The sequence below is a fragment of the Podarcis liolepis genome, assembly GCF_965112155.1.
Source record: "Podarcis liolepis genome assembly, chromosome: 1".
NCBI classification, from domain to species: Eukaryota; Metazoa; Chordata; class Lepidosauria; order Squamata; family Lacertidae; genus Podarcis; species Podarcis liolepis.
In genome coordinates, this window is record NC_139554.1 from 138,849,414 (window position 1) to 138,864,091 (window position 14,678).

At 41.3% G+C, this 14,678-nt stretch overlaps 1 protein-coding gene across 13 annotated transcripts in view; it reads right to left on the reverse strand.

The window, feature by feature from the left end:
* UNC80 (unc-80 homolog, NALCN channel complex subunit) overlaps nt 1-14,678 on the reverse strand; it is a 162,411-nt gene that overhangs the window by 47,093 nt on the left and 100,640 nt on the right. For 12 of the 13 annotated variants that reach the window (XM_083471252.1, XM_083471260.1, XM_083471256.1 and 9 more), the window contains 9 exons: nt 13,742-13,923; nt 12,612-12,743; nt 10,188-10,374; nt 8,179-8,310; nt 6,772-6,915; nt 5,215-5,315; nt 3,594-3,680; nt 1,852-2,035; nt 578-672 (listed from right to left, as the gene is read on the reverse strand). In XM_083471252.1, coding sequence (XP_083327378.1) covers nt 578-672; nt 1,852-2,035; nt 3,594-3,680; nt 5,215-5,315; nt 6,772-6,915; nt 8,179-8,310; nt 10,188-10,374; nt 12,612-12,743; nt 13,742-13,923 — 1,244 coding nt within the window. The remainder of the gene's footprint in view (nt 1-577; nt 673-1,851; nt 2,036-3,593; nt 3,681-5,214; nt 5,316-6,771; nt 6,916-8,178; nt 8,311-10,187; nt 10,375-12,611; nt 12,744-13,741; nt 13,924-14,678) is intronic. The other variant, XM_083471254.1, reaches the window with a different exon arrangement.

A 14,678-nucleotide genomic window follows, 5' to 3' on the forward strand; every position in this document is an offset into this window, starting at 1 on the left:
TTGAGCAAATCATATAGGACGTAATTTAAAATATCTTCTTTGGGTTCCAGAATACTTTTTCATTCAAGAAAGCTATCTATTTTAGACTCTAAATTCCTCCTGTGATCACATCTCATCTCTATAAACCACTGCCTGTAGAAAGGGGGATTTTAAAAACTGCATAATTTTTCAAGAGGATGAAAGTATTTGGTTCAGATCTGAAATACTGGAGATTCTTTTTAAAAAGTTATATTAACTGATGTAATTCTGCAAGGCACAAGTAGGGTGGTAGCTGGGAATCCCTTCATGTCCTTAAACAGTTCCTTCTTCTTAGGATAAGAGCTGCCTGGTTTCAGCCATGTTGGCATGTTAATGTTGAATACAATTTTCTTTTATTTACTCTATTTCTTTGCCCCATACACTGGAGGAAATTCATGCTTTTACAAGTCCAGTCTTTACACATCTAAGTTGATACTGGGACAAATAATTCACAGAAAAATAAAGCTTCATATTTCATTACTTCCATAATACTGGTGGATTTGAAAATATAGGCATCAAAACATTGTTCTGAATTGTTTTAATAAAATAGTATTCAGACCTTTAACAGAGCTTCAAACTGAGTGTCCTCATGGACTGGTAACTGAGTTGGGATATCACATTCATTTTGCCCATGAACTACAAGGGTCTTGGTGCCTACAAAAATATAATATAATATTGTCCTAATATAATTAGTATAATACAAAGTCCAATGTAATTAGTATAATTTAATGTCCTAATATACTATACCAGACTACAAAAGACCAACACTACTGGTAATATTAACCCTAGCATACATGGTTGTTGGAAAAAGAAAAGGGGGGGGGGAATAAAGTACTATTTCAAAGCCACTGTTCAGTGTCTATATTTCAGTTTATATTTATATCCTGTCCTTTCTCCACAGAACCCATGGAACTGTACATGCCCCCCCATGTTATTCTCACAAGAACCCTGTGAAATATAGATGCTTTAGTTGAGATTCTTGCATTGCAGGGGGTTAGACTAGATGACCCTCAGGGTCTCTTCCAACTCTACAATCCTATAGGTAGGTTAGGCTTAGAGAGAATGATTGGCTCCAAGTCACACAGTGTGTTTCATGGCTAACTGTGACAAAATGCTGGCTCTATTGTGTAGACAGCAATCTTTTGTTCAGAGACATCAACAGCTAGGAAGTGTTTGTGGTTAATATTTTATGAATCCTCAGGGGATACTCTAAGAAAAATAATAATATTTGAGAACTCGGGGGGGGGGGTATTGTTAAAAAGGATGATTTTTGGATCAGTGTCTTTGTTGTTCACACTACAGCAGACAGGGCTAACACAGAACTCACAAGGACATACTGTATATTGCAGCCCATGGTTATTTCTGGCAGGAACCCAGCATGCAAGCTTTGAAGGTTGGTGAGTCTGTGTGTGTCATGCAGGACACTGCAATAAAATGTCGTTTCTGCAGATGGGTACCAGTTCTCCAAATGTTGTGTCTGATACACCCGCTCTGGTCAATGCCCCCAGTGGAGTTGGAAGAGGGTGGGGAAGTGGCCTGATCAGCCAAAGAGGGTGCCCATCACTGACCTACCAAGTCCTTTGTGGGGGCATATTTAGTTTAGCTTAGCTTTTAAATTATTATTAATAATAATTGTATTTTAAAACTCTACTTTAAATTTTAAAACTGGAAATTAATTTTTTAAGAGAATTGACTTTGAATTGTTTAATTAAAAGGAGAGCATCAAAAATAATGAGAAAGAAACACAGCAGTGCTGCAGCAGCAAAAAGTAAATATAAGAAGCAAATTCGGCTAAAAGGCCCCCATCTATGTACTGTATAGTGAATTCCATACCAGGCATTGAGGCAGTAACCAGAAGCTTCACTTCACATTGTTCCTTCTTCATAGTCTGTTTGAGATCCTTGAAGAATAGTCCTTCTACATATCCTACAACTTCCCACAGGAAAGTCAGAGTCGCTGAAATAGCATCCATGCCCCATTCACATGGCGTGCGCACAAAATACATGATCAGTCCCACCTATGAATCACAAAGATACAGGCTGCATTTGGCTCAGTTCTGCAAAGAGCACCAGTTAGGCACATATTAGCCCTGCTCTAGAGATCCTCAGTTTCAAAGTATAATGTACAGTGGTGCCTCGCAAGACGAAATTAATTCGTTCCGCAAGTCTCTTCGTCTTGTGGTTTTTTCGTCTTGCGATGCACGGTTTCCCATAGGAATGCATTGAAAATCAATTAATGCGTTCCTAGGGAAACCGCCTTCAGACCAGGTCCGGGGACAGTCTGTCCCCGGACCTCTTCTGAAGGCTGGGGGGGGGGGACAAGGGCTTTTCTTCCCACCCCCAGCATTTTAAAAAACCCCGGGACAGCGAAGGACTTCTCCGCTGTCCGGGCGATCTTAAAATGCTGGCGGGCGGCATTTTAAAATCGCCCCGGACAGCGGAGGACTTCTCCGCTGTCCGGGCCGATTTAAAAGCCCCTGGGAAGGCAGGCAGGGGGGACAAAGACTTTTGCCCCCCGCCAGCCTTCAGAAGAGGTCCTGGACCTCTTCTGAAGGCGGGCGGGGGGCGAAAGTCTTTGCTCCCCCCCGCCTGCCTTCAAAAGGTGTCCCCGCGGCGGCGGGAGGTGTCCCCTGCCCCCTGCCCGGCTTCGGAGCACCGGGAGAAGCGATCTCCCCGCAGCCCCTTGCTTCAAAAGAGAAGACCCGCTGTCCCCGGGGCAAGCTTCGTTTTGCGAAGCAAGCCCATAGGGAAATTCGTTTTGCGAGGCAACTCGAAAACGAAAAAACCTTTCTTTTTGCGAGTTTTTCGTCTCGCGAGGTGTTCATCTTGCGGGGTACCACTGTATTGCACTTTGGAACTCCCGGCCTATTGAGATCAAGCAGGCGTCTTCACTGTACTCTTTTTGGCGCCTGCTATAAAACTTTCTTATTTTATAGCAGGCCAACCAGATGCTTAGAAAGCTGAGGTAATTTTAATCTATTTTAGAATTTTAACTTGTTTTCTCAGTTTTATTATTTTTCTCAATTTTATTATTTTACCTTTTCGCAAATTGCTTTGAGGATTTTTACAATCAAGCAGTGTATAAATAAAATAATAATAATGAATGTGAAGTCCCCCTCAGGGAACACGTGTTGCTGCTTGAAAGAGCCTCTGGACTGAGTCTTCCCATCTAGTTTTCTGTATGCTGTGATTCAGTCAAGAGAAAGAGTTCTAACTTGCCCCTAGCCTGACGAGTGAGATTCATGTAGCTATGAAGACTTTGTCTGACTAGCAACAGCAGTGACCCTGTTCTTTCACAAACTTTTGAATCTTTAGTGATCATCTCTCAGTAATGTTAAATCATATTTCAGGTCCACTTTGTTTTGATTCCTGTATTTCTATTTCTTAGTCACAGGACTATGGGCATCAGAACCAACACCACAATATCAGCCAACTGTATTTTGCCTTTATTACACTTTGGGAACAAGTCTTTTTTTGGGTTTAGGGAGGTGCAAATCAGACCAGTGTTTACATTTTGGAGAAATGTGTAAATAATGGCTACAGTTTTGGTTCTGCAAGGGACTCAGAACAGCTTACCAAGTAATTAAATAGAATATGGGATGTCTGGGCAGGGAAGTCTCCAATGTTGAGCAGAAGTTTCCTCAGCATATACATCAACTCATCCTAGAATAAGAGCAGAATTTGCTTTTCAGCTTTATTACTTTCTTCTCAAAATTTAACTCACTTTTACTCTTTTCATCAAAAAGGATCCACTCCACAAATACATATGAATACCTTCCATTGGTTAACTTCACGGCTTCTACTAGGATAAATTATTGTACCCAACTTCCACCCCTGCCAGCTGGACAGGCTTCCCAGTCATTCACTTTCATGTTAACTAAGCTGGAAATCCATAAAACCTGGAATGAACGTACAGCTATGTACCCTAGTCTTGTCTCAAAGTGTTTGGGGCATTTTAAAAAATAATAAATAAATGTATTTGATACTAGTATCAACACATAAAAGTTAAAACCTTCATATGAAGGTAACATTTCTCTAAGATAAATATGTTTTCAAAAGGCAGAATATGAGGTTTGACCAGGGCTTTTTTCCAGCCAGAACTCAGTTCCAACACCTCTCAGGTGGGCACCACTGTTTTTCTAAGAGAACAAGGGAGGTGTTCATGGTGAGTTCCAGCAACTCTTTTTCTAGAAAAATAGCAATGGGTTTAACCATTCAAATTGGTCATAGCTCAGTGACAAAGAGTTGCTTATAAAACAGCTACTGAACTCCATATTTCATTAACATGTTCAAATAAACCTGAAAGCTGTGAGTTTCACTAATAAAATTATTTCCCAGAAGTTCCCAGCCATCCTTGTTTCAAAGGTATCTACTTATGTACCCATTGACAATATAACATTACAAATGTAGCAGGAAACCCCCCCCCAATCATTCAGTTTGTACAAACTTCACACACACTCACCTCACACACTACATACGCTACGCTTCTGTTATAAATTCATAGAAAATCAACCATACATCGGATTTGCACTGTTCCACTTTTATTTTACTCCATGAAGTAAAAACTACAAAATGGGGAAGGTTTGATACAGGGCACCATAATCCCTTCACCATACCAGCACATCCACAGGAGCCCTGCCCAGTTGCTATGCCAACCCTGATGGTCCTAGACAGAAGACCATCAAGATCACAAAGAACTTGCATATGGGAGTGGATTCAGCATGGACTGGAACAAAGGACAATAATCAGCTCTTCCCTCTGGGGGCAGGAAACTGCAAAGTCCCCTCTGTCACCTGGAAAATGACTCATGGGAAGGGGGAGAAGGGGACCAGCCAGGTGACAGGACACTCAGGTTACCACCACCACCCCTCCCTCAACCCCTCCTTTCTGTGATGTATGCATGATGTTTCTGGGGGTGGGCTTGACTTACAGGATGGGAATTTCAAAAGTTTTTATAAGGCCTTGCACACCATTTTTCTGTGTCTTTCCTCTCTCCTGCAAGTGAGGGGAGCACCCTGTTGCAACAGTTCAATAAAGGCCAAGCCTACAGGCTGCTGTTTTGCTCCAAGTTATCCTGGTTGGTGTCTTTGTTTTTTTGTCCAAGGGAGCCCTCGGATTTTTCCGTTAACACAAACACATACAAGAAGTTCCACTGGTACATTAATTTTAATTGTATACTAGAAAACAGAGTCTCTACCTGTCGATTGCTGATCGTAAGTTTCTCCAGAAAATGTCGAAGAACTGTAGAAGGATCTTCAATGAGACAGTTCCAAAGGACTTGCTGAGCCACGGCACTCACTGCACAAGACAAAAGGAGATGGCTAGTCTGGGCCCCATTTCAGGAAAAAGTAAATGTCACATGGCAATAACTAATGGTTCACATTTTTTTTTTAGCTAGGCCAGGTCCCACCTAGCCTTGTAAGTCTAAAATCAACTTGATTTTTTAGTTTACTTCTCTCTTCTGCACATAACCAATTCTTTGTGTTTATTTTAAATTATGAGCCATCTGATGGCAACTGTGTTTTCACCTTTCCATGCAAAACTTAAGTTGCTTCCCAATAAAGCTCTTTAGAACAGCTGAGGCATTGTTATTCTACAACTGCCTGAAGTGGAAGTTCCACATTTGCAGTGCAATTCTATACAGGTCTACTTGGAAATAAGTCCCACTAAATATAACAGAATTTACTTCTGTTATATAATACAGGACTGTTATGTTATATTAGGACTGCAGCCTTATAGTACTACATTATATAGTGATATCTTTGCTATGGCAATGATCCTTCTACAATATTTTACTTTTACTTAATTACTGCTTATTTTGTGAAATATGGAACCTGGAAATAGGAAACTTTTGAATACAGTAACAGTAGTCCTAAAAACTTCAAAAGCACACTAAGTGCTAGGAATCAAGGAGGCAAATGCATGCTCCAGTTACAACATGAGAAAATGATACTTTAAATGGCTGTTATGCCCTAACAAACCATTTATGGAACCAACCATGGGATTATATAAAATTTATTCCTGTAAATTGCTTCAATTATTTTGTAGAATGCAACAAATCAATTGACTTAATTCAGGCAATAAAACAAACCCCTCTGCCTATAACAGAAAGATATAGTTTCTCTACCAGCTAGATACTGATTTTAAGTGCTAAAAGGAGGGTGAACGCTTTAAGAGTTTTAGGCTGCAAAACTATTTCCAGATAGTCTCCTTTAAAAAACAAAACAAAAAACCCTTCCTTTTTGATATGGAGGAAAGCAAACAACATAAACACCACCAGAAAATAAAAAACTCCCCCCTCTTTTTTCCACTGGTGGGGGTGAGTGTGAGGGGAGAAAGAAGAGCTTTTCAATTCTTTGGGTTTTTTTGTGTGTGGGGGGGGGTTCCCTCCTGGATTGTTAGCAGGCTCTGAATCAATAGCTGAGCTCTAAGTGTAAAGATACCAGTGAAGCTGAAAAGAGTTTGCTGGTTTGTGTGAGGGCTTGTCCTCATTTCTTATTGGTTAGGAGGGAGAGAGCAAACAAAGCAGGAGATAAGGTGCCTGCAAATTATCTGCAAATTATCTGTAAGGTGCCCCCTGGGAAGCTGTTAAGTCTCCCCCTTTTATTCACCAGTATGTTGCCTTGTTGAAACACTTATCACGATGTTATTTCAATACCGGTATTCAATGATATGGCAATTTATCGCACAGCCCAAATTACTGCACTGTCACATTCATTTTAATTATTCTAAAAACCCTTAAAACTAAAAACACCTGCTACTCCATCCTCCCGGACTTCTCCGTCTTCCATTAAGTGGACAATAGGGAGCACAGCTGCACAAATACATGCTGGGAAGACTGCCTGTGGGGGTTGGGGCACATGATGATTTGGTGTGTGCTCCGTCGTGTGTTCCTCATCTAGGGGGGAAAACAAACAGATATAGTGTAAATGGAGTCCCGCTTAATAATGAGTCTGTTTCCCATAAGAAAACATTGCAAATATGGAAACAGAAACACATTCCTAAACTGCAATCTAATCCAGCACTGACTGCAAGTTAATTCAAGCATTCAAAAAGGAGAAGGGAGTTTGAAAGCATGGCGAGATCTTAAGAGCCCCCACATACATAAATTATACATAAATATAATTGAAGCTTGTCACTCCTTCGACTGAAACCATATACAGTGGTAGCTTGGTTTAAGAACAGCCCTGTTTACGAACTATTTGGTTTACGAACTCTGCAAAACTGGAAGTAGTGTCCCAGTTTGCGAACTTTACCTCGGTCTAAGAATGGAATCCGAACGGTGGAAGGGCACCGGCGGCTGGAGGCATCCTTAGGGAAAGCGCGACTGGGTTTAAGAATGGTTTCAGTTTAAGAACGGACTTCCGGAACAGATTAAGTTCGTAAACCGAGGTACCACTGTACCTTAGATACCTGAAGGAGCATGATCTGCTATACAGACCTGCCAGTGTGTTAAGATCTATGAGAGAAGCCCTCATGGTAAGTTACCCTACTACATAGTAAACTGAGGGAGGCCTTCTTGGTGACGGTGCATCAATTATGAAATTCCCTTCCCTGAAGGGAAATCCAGCTGGTTCTGACTCCTGTGAGGCTTAGGAACCAGCTAAAGAATCACACTTTTGCTTTGGCATTTGCAGGATATTTGGGCCTGTTTATTCTTATTATTTTAGTTTTTTTCTGACTGTTGAGAGTAATGTAATATATTGATTCCTCCTGTCTTACTACATACTACATTTTATATAAGCCATTCTGGGACTGCTAGCACAATACACAATGGGTTTTAAATAAAATAAAAATAAATGAAATCCCTATTCAAGCTATAAGCAAAGCCAAAGGTATGTAACAGACAAAGCAGCTCCATCGGGCTCTTCCCTCCCATCACCTGTCGCCTGACAGCACCCATTCCATCAGGCTGCAGTGATTGAGGGGAGGGATGGATGGGAAGCAGAGTCGTTCCTTTGGCTCTGCTGAGAAACCAGCTCCATTGGGCTCCTTCTCTGCCAGAACCAGTCATGTAACTTTAACGACTGGTCCCTGAGATGGTTTGCATTTCCTCTGGGAGGAAGAAGGTATAAATGCTTTGAATAAATACATAATCAATGCAAGAAAGAATCTATGGCATTTAACAAGACGATCAATATCCAGTCTTAAACTGCATTACCTTCAGCACTGACTGCTGAACGCACTGACCAAACTGAGCCACGGCGGAAGGAGTAGTTCCTGTGAGATGTGCTGGAGGTGCAGGATGGGCTTACAGAGAGGCGGCGGGACGCCAGGTTGGCAACTTCTTCTACTGACGGAACAAATAGTAGATGTAAATTTTGGTTTCTAAATCCTAGTTCTATGCTGGTCTACTGGCCACAGTGATCCATGCAATGGTCACCTCCAGGCTTGACTACTGTAATTTGCTCTACGCGGGGCTGCCCTTGAAGCTGTCCCAGAAACTCCAGCGGGTGCAGAAGGCTGCAGTGAGGCTCCTCACGGGGTCTCTGCCATGGGATCATATTCACCCAGTGCTTTTCCAGCTGCACTGGCTCCCGGTGGAGGACAGGGTCAGATTTAAGGTGCTGCTTTTGACCTTTAAAGCCCTTCACGGCCTAGGACCCTCGTACCTACGGTACCGCCTCTCCCGGTATACCCCACGGAGAACCTCAAGGTCCATAAATAGCAACAACCTAGTGGTCCCGGACCCTAAGGAAGTTAGATTAGCTTCAACCAGAGCCAGGGCCTTTTCAACACTGGCTCCGGCCTGGTGGAACGCTCTGTCTCATGAGACCAGGGCCCTGCAGGATCTGATTTCTTTCCGCAGGGCCTGTAAAACAGAGTTGTTCCGCCTGGCCTTTGGCTTGGAGCCAATTTGATTCACTCCCCCTCTTTCTTTTTTTCTTTTCCTTTCTCCTCCTGTGATGAGGCTACATTTTAATATTTTAATATTTCAATATTTTAATGTTGTATTTTAATTTTGTTTTTAAGTTGTATTCATTCAACTTGTTTTTATTATTGCTTGTTAGCTGCCCTGAGCCCAGCCTTGGCTGGGGAGGGCAGGGTATAAATAAAAATTATTAGAATCATAGAATCATAGAATCATAGAGTTGGAAGAGACCACAAGGGCCATCGAGTCCAACCCCCTGCCAAGCAGGAAACACCATCAGAGCACTCCTGACATATGGTTGTCAAGCCTCTGCTTAAAGACCTCCAAAGTAGGAGACTCCACCACACTCCTTGGCAGCAAATTCCACTGTTGAACAGCTATTATTATTATTATTATTATTATTACTGTAATGACCTATCTCAAGTCAGACTTTTTTTCCAAGTTGTTAACAATTGTTAGTGAACTGAATGCTTTTTAAACAACCCGCCTGCTGGGAGGAGCACAGAGAGAAGAAACACCATGGTGCACCTACAGCAGCAAAACCAGATGCCTTCATCTGCCCCAGCTGCAACAAGACAAGCCTCGGTCTCCAAAGCAGGCACTGTAACTCTCCGAAGGTTTGACTTCAACCCTGGAGATAAATGGATGCCAGCTGGCAGCAACAGCCAGGTGGTTCCCAATCCAGATCAAGATCGCACTGAGGACAGTTCTAATCCATGGCTTCTATTGGGATTGGGCACGGCTTCTATTTGCTTCAGGAGGAAACTCCCATTGTCACCATCTTCCATATAATACCCCCCTCAGTCCTCAAACAACTGAATCTGAGCTTCTCCTGTCTTCTTTTGGGGTTATGCAGTTTCCTGGAGTGTCAAATCTGTCAAGGCTGCCAGAGGACCTTGCTGCCAACCCTGAATATTTAAAGACTATTGTCATATGCTACTTACTGACAAACACTTTCCCCACTACATTTTTAATCAGCAAGGGCAATTACTTTAAGAAAAAAATAGCTACATCAATCCTGTTTAAAGTAATATAAGGAAATGAGGACTGTTCTAGTCTTCTTGTGCTCATTTCACAACAAACCTTGAAAAAGCTCTCAGTCTTTTTCAACAGGTGACAATGCTAATAAATTGTGCTCAAAGCAACTAAGTGCTGCTCCTACTTCTAATCATCAACTGAATAAACACTCGCTCCCTTGTAACCTTGAATTATCTCTACTGCAATAAAATCATGAGCAATTTATGAAGATTATATTACATCCCCAGTACATTTGCCTTATCAGACTCTAGTAATCACACCTTCCTCTTCCTGCTCCACACTTGGGGAACAGCTGGGCTCATAGCAAGCTTCCTGGGTGATGGGGATAGCAGTGATCAGACTAGCTTCTCGGCCCAGACGTTTTTTCTCTTCTTCCTGCTGCAGATTCTTGAGAATATGTTCTGCTCGCTGATGAGAACGTGACACTGCCCGGGCTGAAAATGACTTCTGTAAGCAAACCATTGGGAGGCAGGCTATGTGAATGAGTTTGCTTGGGTTTTATACAGCACATTTTCTATTTATCATCCATCCATCCATCCATCCATCCATCCATCCATCCATCCATCCACATTTTGCAGTTTATGAGTATTCTGATTAAGTTTTTAACATGGACATAATTTACTAACAACCTTAATAAACTATGGAAACATTCGAAGCAATTTGTTAATAGAGACTACGTACATCAGAAATGTAGCCAGTTCACACTGTCTACTACATGTGGTATACTACAACAATCTAATGCAACTTTACATGGAAGTAGGCGCCATGGTATTGGCTTATAAATCACAGCACTGCTGCCTGCATTGCATGCAGAGATGCTGTATTGTATTGTCTCCCATGATTGTTTGTTATGGGGTGGTTCAACTAGTACTTGTGAATGGTGCTTGCTGTCAAAGAGAGGTTCCAGGCTCAATTCAAGGTGAAGGTTATTCCTTCTATAAAGCCCTGTAGAGCAGTGTTCCCCAACCTTGGGCCTCCAGCTGTTTTTGGACTACAACTCCCATCATCCCTCGCTAGCAAGACCAGTGGTCAAGGATGATGGGAACTGTAGTCCAAAAACAGCTGGAGGCCCAAGGTTGGGGAACACTGCTCTAGAGCATTTTATCTCCTCCTATAAAGCCCTCTAGAGCATTTTATCACACTGACTGAAATCACTAAGGAATGCACCCAAAATGGGAATAACTTGTTGTCGAAACAGAGGAAGGTTCTAGTCCCTTGGAATTCAGTTCCAAGTGAGGTTTGATACCGACTAACCCTAAAATATGTTTAAAACCAAATAAATGAGAATGTGTCAAACCTGTCCACTTTCCCTCACTGAGTACAGTGGTACCTTGGGTTACAGACGCTTCAGGTTACAGACTCCGCTAACCCAGAAATAGTACCTCAGGTTAAGAACTTTGCTTCAGGATGAGAACAGAAATCGTGTTCTGGCGGCGCGGCAGCAGCGGGAGGCCCCATTAGCTAAAGTGGTGCTTCAGGCGGGAGCACTCCCTCTTCGCTCAAGAGGCTTTGCGTTGCTTTCGCTGAAGCCAAGAGAGTGAGAGGGATTGATGCGCACTGATTCCTCTTGCTCTCCTGGCTTCAGCGAAAGCAACGCAAAGCCTCTTGAGCGAAGAGGGAGCACTCCTGCCTCTTCGCTCAAGAGGTTTTGCATTGCTTTCTTGTTTTCCTCCACTAAAAACTAGGTGTGTCTTATGGTCAGGTGCGTCTTATAGAGCGAAAAATACAGTATATTTTCCCCCAATTTTTTTGTTTAAAATTGAGGGTCATCTTATACATGGAATGTTGCAATTATTTATTTCGGGCTCAAAAAGTAGGGGTTGTCTTATACATGGGGGCATCTTATACACGGAAAAATGCGGTGATTGCTTTGTCTCCCCTCATTCTTGGATATTCATGGGAAGACCACAGATTTTCTCAAATACCCTTGCTTTTCTGAACAACTTCAGAAGATTTTGGGTGTTTATCCTCATGAAAAAGTATTTTTGCAAAGTAATGCACATTATAGCAGCAGGCTACCTCAAGTGGTTTACCATGTGCATGGGTATATTGGTTCTGGGTTAACAGACACCCACAAAGATGTACATTCTGATGCAGATTTGGCCTCTGCTTTTTCAATGCTGCTTGTGCAATACTTTACATATATAGACACTCCCCATGGAGTGGAACTTTCTCATGGAGAGGGAATTGTACGGAATTGGACATCTGGAGGACTGCTGTAAAAGTAAAATATTTTTATTTAGACCAATTTTTATTGATGAGCTCCATCCCTTTTTAGTAAAAGCATTTCTTGAATTCAATGTATTTATATTTTGTCCCTGGACTTGGTCTTTTTATTCAGGATAAAAAAGCTGCTTTAATGGCTGTGTTTTTATGGCTGTGTTACTAATCTAAGATCCCTAGAACTATTTGTTTTCTTTTCTCCAACACTATTAATATTGTTGATATAATATTCTTATTAATAGTAATTCATGTATTGAGAGAATCATTAAAATGATTTTAAAAACCCACATCCCACATTTTTCATGTGCTATGAAATGTACTAAAAATGTATTTCAAAGACACTTAAGGACTTATTTGGGTGCCTTTTACCTGCATGTCTTGTTTTGCGACTGTCTCACTCTTCCCACAAGCAGCGTATCATTCAAAAAATAGGGCCTACTTCAAGAAGATTTTTTACTTACGGATTGATCTTCATTAATTGGGTCCTGGACACTCCCACTACACTGTGGAACCCATGGAGGGTCGAACATGGGGACGGATGGCATTCCCAGAACTGGGGATGGGAGTGTGAAGTTAATGCTAGGTGGAGGAATCTAGGGGGAAAAGATCAAGACATCAAAATGGGGGAGAAAGAGACTCACATAACTAAAAGCTTCTGTAGAAACAAATCCCTTCTATCTATACTAAATATTTCCTGTTTCAAGAATGAGGAAATGTTCCAGAGTCCAAATATGAAAGGACATTTAATTTCATCCATGGGATAAAGATGGAATTACAAGCTTCATTATGAAACAAGAAGTGAAGGCTAATGATTCTTTAAACTAAGTAACCTATTGTTATGAAAGACATTTTATTTATTTATTTTTAGAAGAAAATAACCTCATATTTTCCCCTGTGTGGGATGTCAGCCTCACATAAGCAACATGTTTAACTCTAATTAATGCATGAAGGGATTAAGAGCATAGAGCAAGCCGTCCCACCAGCTTTAGCTAGGTCACACTCCCTCAGCTTGGGAGGAAGGGTTACAAAGCATATTCTGTCACTCTGTGTGGCCAACGCAGTGTCAAAGCCACCTATACCTACAACAATAAGGGGAGAAAGCTTTGATCCAGGAAGATCCACTCTAGTATCAGACCAAAGGCCTATCTAGTCTAGCATTCTGTTTTCACAGAAGTTAACGCAGCTTAATAACCTCTTAGCTCCCAGAAAGCTGGATATAAGATGTGAGTATGTATCATATCTTCTTACATTTGTCTGCTACTCCCAATAAATCAGATGTGGTATAATGAATGGGATAATCTGAGCTGTCACATGACCTTAACCCGTGCTCAATTTATTGCCACAGAATGTTTCAGACTCCTTAAAGACGTCAACAGTGTTAATTATAGTCATATTATAAAGGGAGTCTCATAGTCTCCCCATTGCATCTTGGTAAGTTTTAATTTCTATTTTATTTTACTGTAAGTGGTTGTCTAAAAAATGTGTTGTATGGAAAGTTAAAAAAGGAAAACAAAACAAAACAGGATTTTGAAAGTGTATTCTGGTGCCACAACTCGAACACTTAATTGTACCAGACAGTGTCACAATTTACCTTAAAGATTTGCTGAGCTCCTTCCTCCATACGAGGCCACACCTGATACCTAAATCTCCAGAGGGTGTGGAATTTAAGAATGGCATTCAACCTTTGCACTGCCTCAGGGTGATGAAATTCAGACATCAGCATATCCGACACTGCCTCTGGCACTTTCACAGCACATAGAAGGAACATGGCAGCTGCAGGAAGCAAATATTTCATGAATGGTGCATATCTGTTTTTAACCTCTTATGTTTTTTTGGGTTGTTTTTGTGTGTGTGTGTTGCTGTAAAATTCTTTGTTTTTTAATGACGTACTCATAAAGAAACAAGAAAACCTGGGAGACACCTTAATTTTAAAAAGCAGTTCTGGAGGATGTAGTTCAGATCTATGCCTTTGATTGGTTCTTTGAGTAAATGGTTAGGAAACTGCTGTTTTATGAGCAGATCTGGCAGCAAATGGGGAGCTACTGTGGGCCACTCATTATAAATTTCCTGTGTGGAAAGCATGAATACTACATGCAGCAAGAAGAGAAAGGGTGTGTGTGTGTGTGTGTGTGTACTGTCTTAGTACATGTGGTAGCATAAGCAAGGGCTCACATAATATCAGAATAACACGACTGTTCCAGGGGACAGAAAATTCCCAGGATCCAAAGCTGGGGGAGTGGGGGGAACTGCTATGGGACTCTGTACCACTGCCAAACCCGGATCACTAATATTGCACGCTTGAAAGAAAGTTGAATTTTTCATCTTGCAAATTCCAAAAATGAGGGATGCTCAAAAGTTGTAACGTTACTTGAGAATTCAAAAGATATTTTGAATAAATGAATATAATTTGCTTGGCAAGTATAAAGTGTGTAAAACTGCAAAGAAATCATTCAAAATGTTTGGCAAGTACTTGCAGTTATATAACAGATAAGAGATATACTATATAATTATTATTTAGCATTACCTGA